Raw genomic sequence first — 15,223 nt, 5'->3', positions numbered from 1 at the left:
ACTATTCACAATAGCAAACACATAGAATCAACCGAAATGCCCATCAATGATAGACTGGATAAAAAAATGTGGTACGTATACACCATGGAATACTGTGCAGCCATAAAAAGGAATGAGATCATGTCCTTTGCAGGGACATGGATGGAGTTGGAAGCCATTATCCTCAGCAAGCTAATGCCAGAACAGAAAACCACACACCACATGTTCTTTCTTATAAATGGGAGCTAAATGATGAGAACACCTGGACACATGGTGGTGGGCAACAACACACACTGGAGCCTGTCGGTGGTGGGAGGTGGGAGGAGGGAGAGCATCAGGGAGAATAGCTGATGGTTGCTAGGCTTAATACCTAGGTAATGGGATGATCTGTGCAGCAAACCACCATGGCACACGTTTACCTATGTAACAAACATGCACATCTTGCACATGTATCCTAGAACTTAAAGTAACAGTTGAAGAAAAACAAAGAAAAAAGCCTACCTCAAAAGATTACGTGGTTCTATTTATGTAACATTCTTGAAATGTAAGAATTAAATCAGGAACACAATAAGGGTGAAGGTAGAAGAAAGGGGAATGAGGACTGGGTAGGGTGTGGAAGGACTGTGACTGCAAAAGGGTAACAGGAGCTGGCGATGGTGGTGTGCGCTTTTAGTCCCAGCTACTCAGGTGGCTAATGAGGGAGGACTGCTTGAACCTGAGTACGAGGTTGTAGTGTGCTATGATTGCACCTGTGAATAGCCACTGGTACTTCGGCCTGGGCAACATAGCATAACCACATTTCTAAAAATAAAAGAAGAGAAAGTAAAAGGGTAACAAAAGATCTTTATGGACGGTGTTGGAATTGCTCTCAATGTTGACTATATCATTGTCAATATCCTGGTTGTGATATTATAGTATAGTTTTATAAGATGTTACCTTGGGGAAACTGAGTAAAGCGTACATGGATCTCTCTGTATTATTTCTTATAACTACATGTGATCTGTAATTACCTCACAACAAAATGTTTAAATAAAATATTAAAAAGTTATGAATCAAGCTGACAAATCTAAATAAAATACATTTTATCTTCCTACTTAAATATACTTTCATAACCTCTTACAAGGCCAACTTTAGTTTAAAATTCTTAGACACCTTGATCTTGAACTCCTGATCTCAGGTGACCTACCCACCTCGGCCTCCCAAAGTGCTGGGATTACAGGCATGAGCCACCGCGCTCATCCAGAATTCTTGGACAGCTTGAGGGGTTCACAGTAAGACAGGTGATGTGGACAGAGCTGGGCTCTGGCATCCAGCCTTCAGCCTGCTCCCCTTTCTTTCAATCCCTAGCTCCATCCTGTACTACAGGGGGTGTCATGTGAATGCATGCAGACATCCTGGACCACTCAGCTCCATTCAGTCACCCTCTACAAACAGCTGCCCCTTAGGCCTAGGAGTGTGAAATACACACACACACACACACAAAACACACACCTCCACAACTGATTATATGTGTGTGTATAGTTGTATATAGTTGTATAATAATACTTAGTTCCTTGGGAAGAGAAAACCCTATTACTTTTCAACTTTAGCGTATTTGGCTTTCATATACTTTATAGGACTGCATTATATGTGAAAATAGAGTTCTACCTGAATATACAAGGTTATTAGTGATGGGTCAGCAGACATAGGGAACCAACAAATGCAGATGCTATGAGCATAGGAAAACAACTGGAAGTGAATTCTCATGTACTTCTGAGTTTAAGGATGCCCATCTGCTCAGAGTATCTCTTTTGGCTTATGGATATTTTCCTATGATTGTTCTGTCAGTTCTGCATATTTTACCACCTACATTTGATTTTTATCACTTCTTTCTCTCATTTTACTGAAACTATTTCTAATATATACATAGTGGGTTTCAGTGTTTTTAGAAGTCTTGCTTAAATATATGAAATTATATAGTAGATTTAGAAAGTAAAGTAACTATAACATTGCAGAGTTCAGATATTACTATTTATTTTATTTTTCATTTTAAAGGGATTTATACTTTTTTATTAAAGTTTTCATATTTCAAATATCTTGAAAATGCTGATTTTGAGTCTCCTTTAAGTGTTTTCTTTACCTAGTTCTTTTTTTTTTAGATGTTCAGAAAATCACTGGTAAAGATGTTTGAAGATAAAGGATTAGACTGCATTTTTTTGGAAACTAATATGAGCATGAAGAAACAGTATCACATGGTTTATGAATGTATTCCTCTTCCCAAGGAAGTGGGTGACATGGCTCCCATCTATTTTAAGGTATTTATAAGTAGTCTTTGCATATACACTTATTTTTTGCTATAGTGCTATTTTACAAATATTGTTGTCTTTATTAACGTATTTTTCTCCTATATACTTATATCAAAATTTATATAAAGAAATGAAATAGGCCGGGCACAGTGCCTCACTTGGAAGGCCAAGGTGGGGAGATCACCTGAGGTCAGGAGTTCAAGACCAGCCTGGCCAACATGCTAAAACCCCATCTTCACTAAAAATACAAAAATTAACTGGGCATGGTGGTGGGTGCCTGTAGTCCCAGCTACTCAGGAGGCTGAGGCAGGAGAATCACTTCAACCCAGGAGGCAGAGGTTGCAGTAAGCTGTGATGGCACCACTGCACTCCAGCCTGGGCGACAGAGCCTGATCTTGGCTCACTGCAACTCCTGCCTCCTGTGTTCAAGCAATTCTCCTGCCTCAGCCTCCTGAGTAGTTGGGACTACAGGCATGCACCACTACACCCAGCTAATTTTTGTATTTTTAGTAGAGATGGGGTTTCACCATGTTGGCTAGGATGGTCTCGATCTCTTGACCTCGTGATCTGCCCGCCTCAGCCTCCCAAAGTGCTGGAATTATAGGCATGAGCCACTGCACCTGGCCTACACTAAAGCTTTTATGTGATCATTGAAGATGCTTTTATATTGAATGTGCTATATTACAGTGTCAAGCCAAGCAACTGGTACCTTTTAAATAGGTAACAGCACTGTATCTGTTCTATTTAAATAGAACTTATTTGAATGTTATTTTATCTTTAAAATTTGCTTCATTAATAACAATACTGTAAAAACATGAGGTTATTTTATATTTATCACTCTGGCTTTTCTTTCTTTTAAATATTTCTTTACTATAAATAGTAGTAACATTGCTTAGCATAGGAAGTCTTACTCCATTTCTATGTATTTTCTCCCTGCATTTTAAAAAATTCTTATTTTTTAAATTACAAATTGACAAATTTTAGTTATATAAATTCTGAGATCAAAAGCATAAAATATGTGAGGGGTAAATAAAAGCATTGAGTTGCATGCAATCAAAGTTAAGTTACTATCTGCTTGAAATAGACTTATGCTTCCTGCACTTTTAAAAAACAGGCTTTATTTTCTAGAGCACATTTTTTTTCCTGTATTTTTACTTCTTCATTATATGAGCAGAAATAGTTCAAGTCCTGGGTTGCCAGAAAGCATGTAAATTACTCTGTTGCCTTTTGGAAGAAGAGCAGTAAAGCTAAATGAATTTGTTTAGTAATCTCTATGAATGCAGTGCTATAAATGGAACTTTATGATCACAAATTACGTTTCATATTAAATTGATTGGTCTTATTAAGGATTGCCATGTAAAGTTGGGCTCAAGTTAGTACAACAGTTAAGAATGAGTAAAAGAATATTATCTTTGGCTAATGGTAGGATTTCAAAAATTTAAGAAGTTCATATTTTAAATAGCTAAAATTAAAGCCTTAATCAGTTCAGAATAATGGCCTACTATGTATAATATACCCCATAATTAATTTGTTATATTACTTGTTATAAGCTGTCTCTTTTTATTTACTTACATATTCTTTTTTCACTTAACAAATGGATATTTCTTAGAAAGCCATAATGGAATCTGATGAAGAGTGGTCCATGAACAAGAAGTTGATAGATCTCTCTTCAAAAGATATCAGAAAGTCTGTAAGTATCAATTTTTTCCTGGTAAAAGAAATTACCCTAGTGCTCAGGATCTTTATTAATTTCCATGTCTTAGTTGACAAAGGGACCATTTGGTTGAGTGACTGAAGGCGAAGTTACTAGTTCCACAAATGAAGTTATTTTTATCCTACCTGGTCTAGAAAATGTTTATTTGTTTGTAGAGGGTTTTTATTTGTTCACATGAATGTTTCTTCCTGACCTTTGGCCTTCTGCCACTGTAGTCCCTATAATTGGCTATGGCAGCTATTAGAATCTGCTGTGAGAACTGCTGTGGCGAGCTTCTCAGCCCCTGTGGGACAAATGGTGAGAAGGGCCTTCTTGAAATATATTGTTCTGCAATTACACTGAGAGAAAAATTTTCCTAGATGTTCCATTTTGAATTTGGAACTCATTTTCTTTTTCTTATACAAAGGTTCACTATTACGTTCCTATAAAACTATAAAATAGTAGCTGAGTTAGATTGTGGGTTCTTTTGGAGACTTGCCTAATCATACCTCATAGTTTAATCTTTATTTGTAGATCACCTTTTACATACAAGTTACACGTAAGTTGAGCACGTCTGGTAATGATTTTTTCTCTTTTCTAGAAATACAAATTAAATGGAATGGAATAGAGACTTAATAGAAGTGTGGTTCCTTTTTGTTTTTCTATTCAAAAAGTAGTTTATTCTACAAATATTTATTGTGTGCCTGATATTTACCAGGCATTGTTCAAGATGCTTTTGGTACACAGTGGAACAAAACAAAGATTCCAGACTTGATGGAGCTTATAGTCTAGTGCTGGAGTTGGCAACTCAAGCCCTGCACACTAAACCCAGTCTTCTGCCTGTTTGTGTAAATGCACTTTTATTGGAACACAGCTGCACTCATTTGCTTAGGTATTGCTTATGGCTGCTTTCATGGTACAAGGGCAGATTTGAGTAGTCCCTACAGAGAACATATGACCTGCAAAGCCTAAAATATTTTATTATGTGGTCCTTTTCAGAAAAAGTTTGCCAGTCCCTATTCTAGTAGGTGTCATTGGAATACTTCTCTCCCATTTCTTCTTTTGGAAAGCCAGACTCCTGTTACATGTCACGTAACTAATAGGATTCTTTATTACACTTATTATATTCCAGTCAAAAGATTCCATTTTATTACATTATTCAAGATACATAGTTTTATTTTAGAGGTAAAACATTATCTACAATCATTTTCTCTTGTCTGCTGGTGAATTGGGCCAGACAGCATATTAAAAAACAAAGTAGAACAAAACAGAAACTCTAAATGTACTGTTTACTTCTCTCCTTTATGTGCCTATAGAAAAAGGCATTTAATGTACATACATCTTTTATGCTACGTTTTTCACTTCTCATGTTATAATTTCTCATGCTGTTAAGTATTCTTTCACAACACAATTTTAATGACAGTTGAAAATATTTCAAAGGAGAAAAAAAATTTGATATATTAGTCCCCGTTTTCTATACTGTGTATACGTTTTCTTACTGGTGAACTATCTAGTACCTTATTATGTGTTTCTTTTTTAAAAGCTCAATGAGTGCCTGAATTAAGTAGCCAGGAGGTCTTAATATTTTAACTTAACATTATGAAACATAAGAAACACAGATACTGTAAAAATGGCAGTTGTATATTCAATTTTAAAGCATTTCAAAGATAGCAGCAATTGCCTTTATTAAGGCATCACATAGTATTGTATCTGAGACTAGCTGAGGGTTACAGTCAATGAAGGATGAGCCAGATGACCTCTTGAGATCCCTTTTACCTTTTTTTTTAGACAGAGTCTAGCTCTGTCACCCAGTGATGATCACTCCACCTCCAAGGTTCAAGCGTTTCTCCTGCCTCTGCCTCCTGAGTAGCTGGGAGTACAGGAGCGCGCCACCACGCCTGGCTAATTTCTGTATTTTGTGGAGACGGGGTTTCACCATGTTGGTCAGGCTGGTCTCGAATTCGTGACCTCGTGATCTGCCTGCCTCCGCCTCCCAAAGTGCTGGGAATACACGTGTGAGCCACTGCACCCAGCCCCTTTTAGCTTTAAGATTTTATAATTATGTGGATGGAAGTGAGAATGAGAAGAGTACATAAGTATAAGAATAATTCCAAAGGAGGTCACTTTTTGGTTAATAAACTTTCCATTATCTTTTCAAAAATTAATAAAAGTATTTTTGAACATGAAGTGAACAATACTGAGTTATTTTAACATTATTATTACTTCTGAAAGAACCTTATTATACTTCTTTTAAAAACTTTATGTCCTTCCTTAATAATTTCATGAAATATTTTGCCTGCATCCTTGAGGGTGGGGTGGTTTTTTTTCACTGTGTAAATTCTTGGCTTATAATAGAGATTCACATATATGTAATCCGTTCTGATTTTTACAAATTTATGTTTTTCTTTGCTGTATGAAGGTAAGCTTCTCTTTATCTGCCCATTTTGTTCATTTTCTTTGGCCCATTTGCTTTCTTTTCAGTGTAATGTGAGGTACATGGAAATAAACAGGAAAAACAGATCTGAGTGTTCAATGCAGAGGAATTGCATGATAATAAGTAACTGTCGAGAAAAGCAGTCATTTTTCACAAGGCTGTTTTAGTGAGATTGCATGAGAATTCTTTCTGAACTTTAAAAAATGGTATTTTAAGTTTAATTTTGTGATAACTATAGCAATTGAAAAAACATACAACATTTAGAAATTGATGTTGTAAACTAAGGAAAGCACTTCTCACGAAAATGTGGGTTTACCAGAGGCCTTCAAACTCAAGGATACTTATAAGAAGTCAGGAGTAACATCTGGAATAAAAGTGAAAAATCCAAATACTTCTATTTTTCTACCATAATTAAAAAGTTTTGCTTTAATTCTGTCAGTGCCTTTAAAGAGTGGTGCCAGAGTTCCAAATGCATTTCCTCTGACTGGCCAGTGCACAAAAAAGAAAGTGCTAAATGTACATACACTTTGGTACTAGAGCCTTTGCAACGCCTGCTAACAACTCTTCTAGCAAGCAGCAGGTTGCACCTTTTGCAGCCTGCAGGGAGTAGAGAAGCTTGTGACAGCAGTTGCCTTTGTGTGAAAGTAGTAGTGTGTTCATTGTGCCATCTTGGCAAATATGCCATAGGTTGTTGAGCCTTGGCATGTATATTGGTTTCGTATTGCTGCTGTAAGAATTACCACAAACATATTGGTTTCGTATTGCTGCTGTAAGAATTACCACAAACATATTGGCCTAAAACACCATAGATTTATCTTAAAAATCTGGTGATCACAAGTACAAAGTGGGTTTCTTTTGGCTAAAATCAAGATGTCAGCAGGCCTGCATTCCTTCTGGAGGCCCTAGAAAGAATCCATTCCTTTGCCTTTTCTGGCTGTTAGAAGCCACCTGCATTCATGGCTTATGGCCCCTTCCTTCATCTTCAAAGCCAAGAGTGTAGTATCTTCCATCTTTCTCTGACTCTGACCTTCCTATCTCTCTTATTAGTGTCCTTATGATTACATTGGGCCTATCTGGATAACCCAGGAAAATCCCCTCATCTCAAGATCCTTAATAATATCTGCAAAGTCCCTTTTGTCACCTAAGCCAGTATATTCATGGCAAATTGAGGACTAGGGCATTTCTTCATGTTTCTCATGAGACTCAGAGATGTTAATTAACTTGTCTGAGGTAACACACTTATAAGAATCAGAGTTGCAATTGGAGCCTTGTCTGTCTCTTTTACTTTGTTTTTTCCTAATAGTCAAGGTGATAACATGATTATTATATTTAAAAATGTGGAAATATAGAAAAATTAAAGCCACAAATGGTAACCCATTTCTCTGTATTTAATGTTATATACTATTTTGTGAACAGATTTTTACGTGTGCTTTTTAAATAACATGAAAAACTTTTTATAAGCCCTAATTTTAGTTGCCTTGTAATATTTCAAGGTGACCACTCTCCACTATACCATACTGTGCCCTTCCACATTGTGCCTTTACACAATACACAATTTGTATAGTTAAGTAGGACCATGTGATTCAGTGCCCAAATAAGTAAGTACAGACTATATGAGGGAATTAGAGAGGAGAAATGTTGCTATAAATTGACCCACTTGGATAATTTCTAGTGGCAAAGTTTGGGCTTTGAAGCAAAACTTGCAAGTACACAAAATCTACTTAATTGATAGAGAAAACAAGAATTTATGGCTTTTCCTAGTCATGAAATAGTTTAAAGTGTGTGTGTGTGTGTGTGTGTGTGTGTGTGTGTGTGTGTAGAGAGACAGAGGGAGGGAAGGAAGGAATAAGGAAGGGAGAGAAAAAGACAGTAGGGATTTAATCCTGGAGATATTTTGAAATAAGGCTGGTAAACTAAGTGTTGCTGTATCCACTTCACCAGCTCATAAAAAATTATGATTGTTTTTATATAATTTATCTTTGATAAATATATAACTGTAAAGATTCAAGGAGAACTCTAAGTATGTGGCCAGGTCCCTCTTGCCGTTCTGCATTGTGAGTAGAAAACAAGAAGGCATATACTTATTCTCTATTTGTATAGTCTAAGGGAAATTATTCTGCATTTGTATTTTTAAAAAGTATAATTTTCCCCCTTGGTTTTCCCCAAGGACAGCAAAATAGTTGGTTTTGATTATAATTCATAGATAATGATGAACTATCTGGCTGAAAGGCTACCAAAATGAGATATTTTACTCAGAAAGTTAGGTCATTGTTTAAATATCTCTAGAATTGGAAATTCATTTTGTACATTTGTCTTGAGGAATGCTTAAGATTACTGTCCTTCCAGAGAAGAGGGGAGGGATTAAACTTAACTTTCTGGTTTCATACTGTATTCCATTTGTGATTTGTCTGTTTATTTAGATACCCAGAGGGTTACCTTACTTCTCTGTGGATTTTGGCCTTCACGGAGGGTTTGCCCATGTCATTGAAGATCAGCACAGATTCCCTCATTACTTTGGAAAGGTAGGCTCACAAATTTGATAAAATCCGAGAGTTAGCAATTTGGTAACATTTTTCTTTTGAAAGGAAATAAAAACTTTGGGCACAGTATACAAAGAAATTGGTGAGTACTGCTCCACCCAGTTTTTAGAGAGAGAATACCTAGCAACTATTAATAAAAATATCCTGGAATGTATATAACAGAGCCAGGAATGTTACTTTGGAACCAAACATTTCTTGACAGTGTCAACAATTGCTATAATGGTTGTTTTTGGAGGAAGCCAGGCTTGTGTTGAGAATGATGATAATTGTTAAAACTTATTAAGGGCTTACAGTGTGCCAGCTACTGTTCTAAGCATTCATTTAATGCTCACAATAATCCTATTGTGTGGATATTATTATAAATTTCACTTTACAGATGAAGAAACTGAGCTACAGAGAGATTAGGTAACTTGCCCAGGGTAATGCGCTAATAAGTGACAGGACTAGGAGTATATATAGTCATGGTTGAACTAGAGAACAAATTTTCTCATCTTCATTTATAATTAAGCAAGGCATAGTCCAAGAAGAACACATGACTCATTTTACGCTGATAGTTTCTGGGCAAATATTAGGATACAGATCTTTTGATTCACTACCACAGATTGCCTTCCTATATTCTGTGGGGTATAATCTTTAAATTAAAGTCTACAGAATAGTGTCAGGAACTGGAATAAAGTTAATGCAGCAACTGAAACAGTCAAAAGTAGTCTGGGCAATGATTGCTCTAGAAGTGAGCCTTTAATCTAGTGTAGATCAGGCCTTTCCATTCATATTTATCCCTATGTAGCCAGGCCCTCTAAAAAAGAGGGGCCTTGGTGAACTCTGCTTGGGATTCCCTGTTCTCCACCCTGCTCCCCACTTTCATCTCCTGCAGAGGACCGTCTTCTGCAATGAGTAGAAGTATCTCAAGAGGAATCTCAACTCCAGAGGTTGGATTCAAAACTTTTTAATGCTCTTGTCCTTAGTGGGTTAACCAGCGTAACAAAGTAACATGCGTCTTTGAACTATTATAACATATTACAGAAACAAGTTTGAGAAGTGTTAAGAATTTTTTTTAACTAGAAAGAAATGTTTTTTCACTGTTCTGAAAAATCCTGTTGTTATACAGTAGAGCTTTATAACCAAAAGCTCTATGGCTGGATTTATTAAAAACAAAAACAGGAAAACAAAACAAAACAAAAACTTGGTTGTAGAAAAAAGGAAGTAAAATATCCATTTTTTAAAAGTTGTATATATTAAACTGGGAGATTGCCCTCTCTTCACGTATTATTCATGCATTCTGGTTTATATGATACAGTTTTGGAGTTAAAAGTAAATTTTCTCTGTCAGCATTGTGTCACTGAGCCATTTTCCTCAAAATTTGCTTTTTAAGAAATAGCCTGTGGACTCAAGACCTCCCTGCAGTCTGCTGCTGAAGCAGTTGTTCAGAGAGCAAGAAGAGATTATGGGGATAGTCTTTCCATTAACAGCTGCTTTGATAACAGAACAAGAGTCAAGCTTATATGGTAGATTAAGACAAAACTTGGTATTTTATAGACAGTTTTAGGTAAACTTTTATAAGCTAGGGTTTTTTAAACTACATTGCTTATTTGGACCAATGCTGAGAAACTCTTGAACTAAATCTCAATTTGCCCCATTTCTCTTTTCTCCTATCTCTGTTGACCCCTTTATTTCCCTTCCCTGATGACAGGAGATTCCCTTTTCCATGAAGCATGTCCTGGTCTGTCCAACAAATAGATTTTTTTTTTTTTTGAGTCTCCACAAATGGTCTGCTTTGGCACTTACCTTCTACTTTTTGAGACAGTGTGCTGCATAGCTGGGTTATTATTCCTCCCACCACAGCTCCAGATTCTATTCTGTCTGAAGACAACTGTGTGTCTTCACTTCACAATCTCTGTATCCCCTACAACATACGGCATTTGCTTCTGCGTAGTAGGTCCCTAAGTAAGATGAAGAACCTGCATCTGAAAGATTATGTGGTTTGTGCAGGATCTCACCACACAGTCCAGTGGAGCTAGACCGACTATGCAGAATTTGATCCTTAGTCTGTTTTTTGTTGTTGTTTTGTTTTTTGTTTTTTGCTTTGTTACCATACTGCCCTCCCTCTCAGCATTTAAGCGTTAGGAGGCTCCCCCATGTCTTTCTGTACATGGATACTCACATGCCTAAATTTGATTTATTTCTGTAGCTAACAGCATAGGAAGAGGATCATGAAGGAAATCAAGAATAATAAGCAGATAACCAAAAAGCCATTTATTATGGGACTTGAGAATGTGATTTTTTAAATGAAAGTGATATATAATTTTTAATTCTATCAATAGGTTTACTTAAACTAGTATTACAATAGGATTTTGTTTCCTGAAAAAAGATTTCTGCTAATAGTGGAAGAAACTAATTTATAAATATACTTGGTAGCAGAGAGAGAACATTAGCTTGGGATTCAACTGCAATTGAGCAATAAAGTTAATAATTGCTAGAAGTTGATTAACATTTTTGCAGAATTGTTTACCGGAACCTCTAATAGAGATCAAATTAATTAAATTTCACTTGTTTTCCCTCCCCTTTCTTACTATCTAGTAGACGTGCTAATAAGCAACAAAATGGACAAATTGCTTGATAGGAGATGCAGCTAACTTGGACTCTTAGAATCACACGGTTTGCCTAGTTAGAATTAATTGAAAACATTTTTTTAACTTCAACGAGTATTTATGCTTGAACATTGTCATGGAGAACTACTTGTTATATTTTATAGCAGAATAAACAGAAATAGTTTCATTTCTGTTTTCATTATTTATACATGCTTGTGTTTGTGCTTTTCTCTTTCTTTAAAAGGAAATCATAGGTGGGATTCTGGATATAGAACCAAGACTTTGGAGGAAAGGCATCCGAGAAAGCTTTGAGGATCAGAGGAAAAAAGCACTGCAGTTTGCTCAGTGGTGGAAACCATATGACTTCACCAAAAGTAAAAACTGTTGAGGTGTACCTTCCATTTTAAAATTTCTCTTCAGATCCCGTTCAGTTTTATTTCCATTGCATCTAATGAAGCAACTGACCCTCAGGTCACAGGCAGAGAGAGTCACAGCAGCAGACTGCTCTGGGTCAGTGACAACTGTACATCAGGAGATTGTGTTGTTTTCTTCTTCACCTGCTCCTATCTATGGACTTCATTTTAGTCACCATGGAGTAAAAACCTATACTCGATGATCTGCTCACATTCCTGCTCTCTACCTACTTCTTGGTATTCCGAATTGTTCAGTTAATTTAGAGAAGGCCTTTTCTGAAGGGATATCTAGAAAGCGTAGGAAATCCTTGGTTCAGAGGGAAGTGGGTCTGCTTCATGGTTGTTAAGTCTATTGTCTGGCTTCTTTTGCATTTTTAAAAATAAGACTTGATTTAATTTTAATTTCATAGGATTTTATAGAAAAGCTCTTAATTTTCTACTAGCAGTATATAGTATCACTTCTATTCTTTTTGTTAAAGGAAAAGGAAATGTCCCCAAAGTATTAAAGAATTAAATGATACTGAAAATTTGTATGATTCAAATTTGTTTTTATTTCTGGATTTTTAAATAGTATCTTTGGATTTTGGTGGTTCTAAAAGTCATTCTTCCAAATAATGTATTTTAGGGTTATTTGGGGTTTGCATGAAAGTTAAAATTTATAGCCAAATCATTGGTTTTGAGTTGTACTGATTGTCATAAAATCTTAAGTAATGAGAGTTTTTATTTATTTATCTTTTTGTTTTGTTTTTATTTATTAAGACAGAGTCTGGCTTTGTCACCCAGGCTGGAGTGCAGTGGCCCAATCATAGTTCACTGTAGCCTTGAACTCCTGGTCTCAAGCTATCCTCCTGTTTCAGCTTCCCAAAGTGCTGGGATTGCAGGTGTGAGCCACCATGCCTGGATGACAGTATGGGACATTCTGTTGTCCCTTACTTGATCCAAGGAACGTAATTTTTATTTGTTCTCAACTCACACCATAGTCATATTTTGTAAGTGTAGGGGTTTTATGTTTTGAGTGCTCCTACTTTTTTTTTTAATGGAAATTATTGTTGTAGTAACTTTTTTTTCAGCTATTGGCTTTTTGGAAGCTGAACCTTTTTGTATGAAGTGTTGGATACCTAGATTCAGTGTGAGGTGTACTCCACTGTAACTTATAACTCTACATATTGTTTTTTCTCTTTTTTAAATTATATTTTAAGTTCTGGGGTACATGTGCAGAATGTGCAGTTTTGTTATATAGGTATGCACGTGACATGGTGGTTTGCTGCACCCATCAACTCGTCATCCACATTAGGTATTTCTCCTAATGTTATCCCTCCCCTAGGCCCCCCACCCCCTGACAGGCCCCGGTGTGTGATGTTCCCCTCCCTGTGTCCATGTGTTCTCATTGTTCAACTCCCACTTATGAGTGAGAACATGCAGTGTTTGGTTTTCTATTCTTGTGATAGTTCGCTGGATTATTCTTGTGATAGTTTGCTGAGAGTGATGGTTTCCAGCTTCATCCATGTCTCTATGTTTTATGTTAGCATCTCATTGCTTCCTTAATATGTTAAAAAGCAAAATGTATGTGTTCTGTCTGTAGTTTTTTTTAAATTTCATAAATAAGTTGAAGTTTAATGTTTTCAGTTTTTGAATATTTGCAGCATACACTTAGGCATATATATCAAGTAGATGTTTGACAGTATTTTATTGATTGCTATTTTAAAACTCTTGGCTTTGCTTCCAAATCTTAAAGGAATCAATAACACTAATTTATTCAATCAGCAAATTAACAAACATTTGTTTGTAGAGCACTGTGTTATGTGCTGGCAATGCAAAAATGAAAAGTATTTCCTCTACCTTAAATTATTTTATAATTTAGTGGAAAAAGATATGTACATAAATAATTACAGCACAATGTGACAAGTTCTCAAGTGAGATATGTGCCAAGTATATTTGAGTACAGTGCTAAAGGACTATTTCACATCTGCCCTCTCTTCATTCCCAGATTATGACTGTGCTTCCTATTTTACTGATTTTGAAGCAAATAGAAGGAAATTTGTAGCACATCTTGTCAGTATACCTGCATGTATACCTGTGAACTCTACTTTTTCTCTTCCTAATTTCAGATAAATTTTTTTGTTTTTCTTATCTAGGGCCAATCCACTCATTTATGTACTGGATTTTATCCCTTCTCAACTACTAAATTGCCTCTTCTCTCTATATTATTATTTTTTTCTCTTCTTTACAGGATTATTCTAATTAGCATACAAAAATATTTGTATAATATATCAACAGCAAATCTTGGCATTGCATCTCCCCTCTAGCCCTTTCTCCAGTTGACAGGAAACTCATTTTTTTAAAGTCTGTTTTCTCTTCCTCCATTCTAATTCTGTTCTCAGTGCATTGAGGATGAAGTTCAACTTCACCCTCATCATTCTACTAAACTCTTCAGGTCAAGGTCATTGGTGACTTTCCACACTAGCAAATCCAGAATTAAAGCTCAGTGCTCATCTTTATCTATCAGCATATCCATGACATACTTGGTCATTTCCCCTTTATGAAACACTTTCTTTACTTTGATTCTAGAACACTGTTTCTTATTTATTCTTCTTTATTACTAGTTGTATTCTCTCAGTCTCCTTTGCTGGTTCTTCTTCATCTCCTCAACCTCTAAATGTTGAAATGCCTACTTTCAAACCTTATTTTTTATCCACTGCCCTCACTTGCTACGTGATCTAGAAATACCATTTTTAAGTTGGCTCAGAACAAATACTTCAGTGTCTTTAATATGCCAGTCACTGTTCTGCATGTAAGGGATACATTAGTGAATAAAAACTCTGCCTTAGTGGCTTATAGTAATAGCCATTTTATTATATTGTAAATATAATAAATGTAATATATATAAATATATTAATATATTTATATTAATATAAAACACTATATTATAGTGTTTTATAGGTGAGGCATTTGATAAGGGCTCAGCTGGATGATTTGCCTGTGTTTTATGATGTCTGGGGCCTCAGCTAGAGTGGTTTAAACCCATCTGGAGATGACTGAAGCTATATGTCTAGGTCCTCTGTTCTCCATATGGTATATGCTGGTTTAGAATATTCAATGTGGTTCCTTCACTCGCATGTCTGGTGCCTGGGCTAGAAGGACTGGAGCAGCTAGAGACTGGCTAGTATGACTTTCTCCATATATAGCAATTTCATGGTAGTTGGACTTGCTGTATGGCTCTGGCTTCTCCCAGAACAACCATTCCAAAGGGCAGTTCCAAGGCCTAAGAGGTAGAAGGTGCCTGGGCCCAGA

General features: G+C 36.1%; 1 protein-coding gene across 4 annotated transcripts in view; it reads left to right on the top strand.

The window, feature by feature from the left end:
* The window catches only part of CWF19L2 (CWF19 like cell cycle control factor 2), a 126,549-nt gene extending 114,090 nt beyond the window's left edge, over window positions 1–12,459 (top strand). For all 4 annotated transcript variants that reach the window (XM_024255890.3, XM_024255889.3, XM_054524987.2 and 1 more), the window contains 4 exons: window positions 2,118–2,273; window positions 3,874–3,954; window positions 8,812–8,913; window positions 11,764–12,459. In XM_024255890.3, the coding sequence (XP_024111658.2) occupies window positions 2,118–2,273; window positions 3,874–3,954; window positions 8,812–8,913; window positions 11,764–11,907 (483 nt within the window). In that variant the 3' untranslated portion in view covers window positions 11,908–12,459. The remainder of the gene's footprint in view (window positions 1–2,117; window positions 2,274–3,873; window positions 3,955–8,811; window positions 8,914–11,763) is intronic.
* Window positions 12,460–15,223: the final 2,764 nt, after the last annotated feature.

This window comes from Pongo abelii, chromosome 9, assembly GCF_028885655.2.
Source record: "Pongo abelii isolate AG06213 chromosome 9, NHGRI_mPonAbe1-v2.0_pri, whole genome shotgun sequence".
Taxonomy (NCBI): domain Eukaryota; kingdom Metazoa; phylum Chordata; class Mammalia; order Primates; family Hominidae; genus Pongo; species Pongo abelii.
The sequence above is the reverse complement of the archived record's forward strand: the minus strand, read 5'-3'. Positions and strand labels throughout refer to the sequence as shown.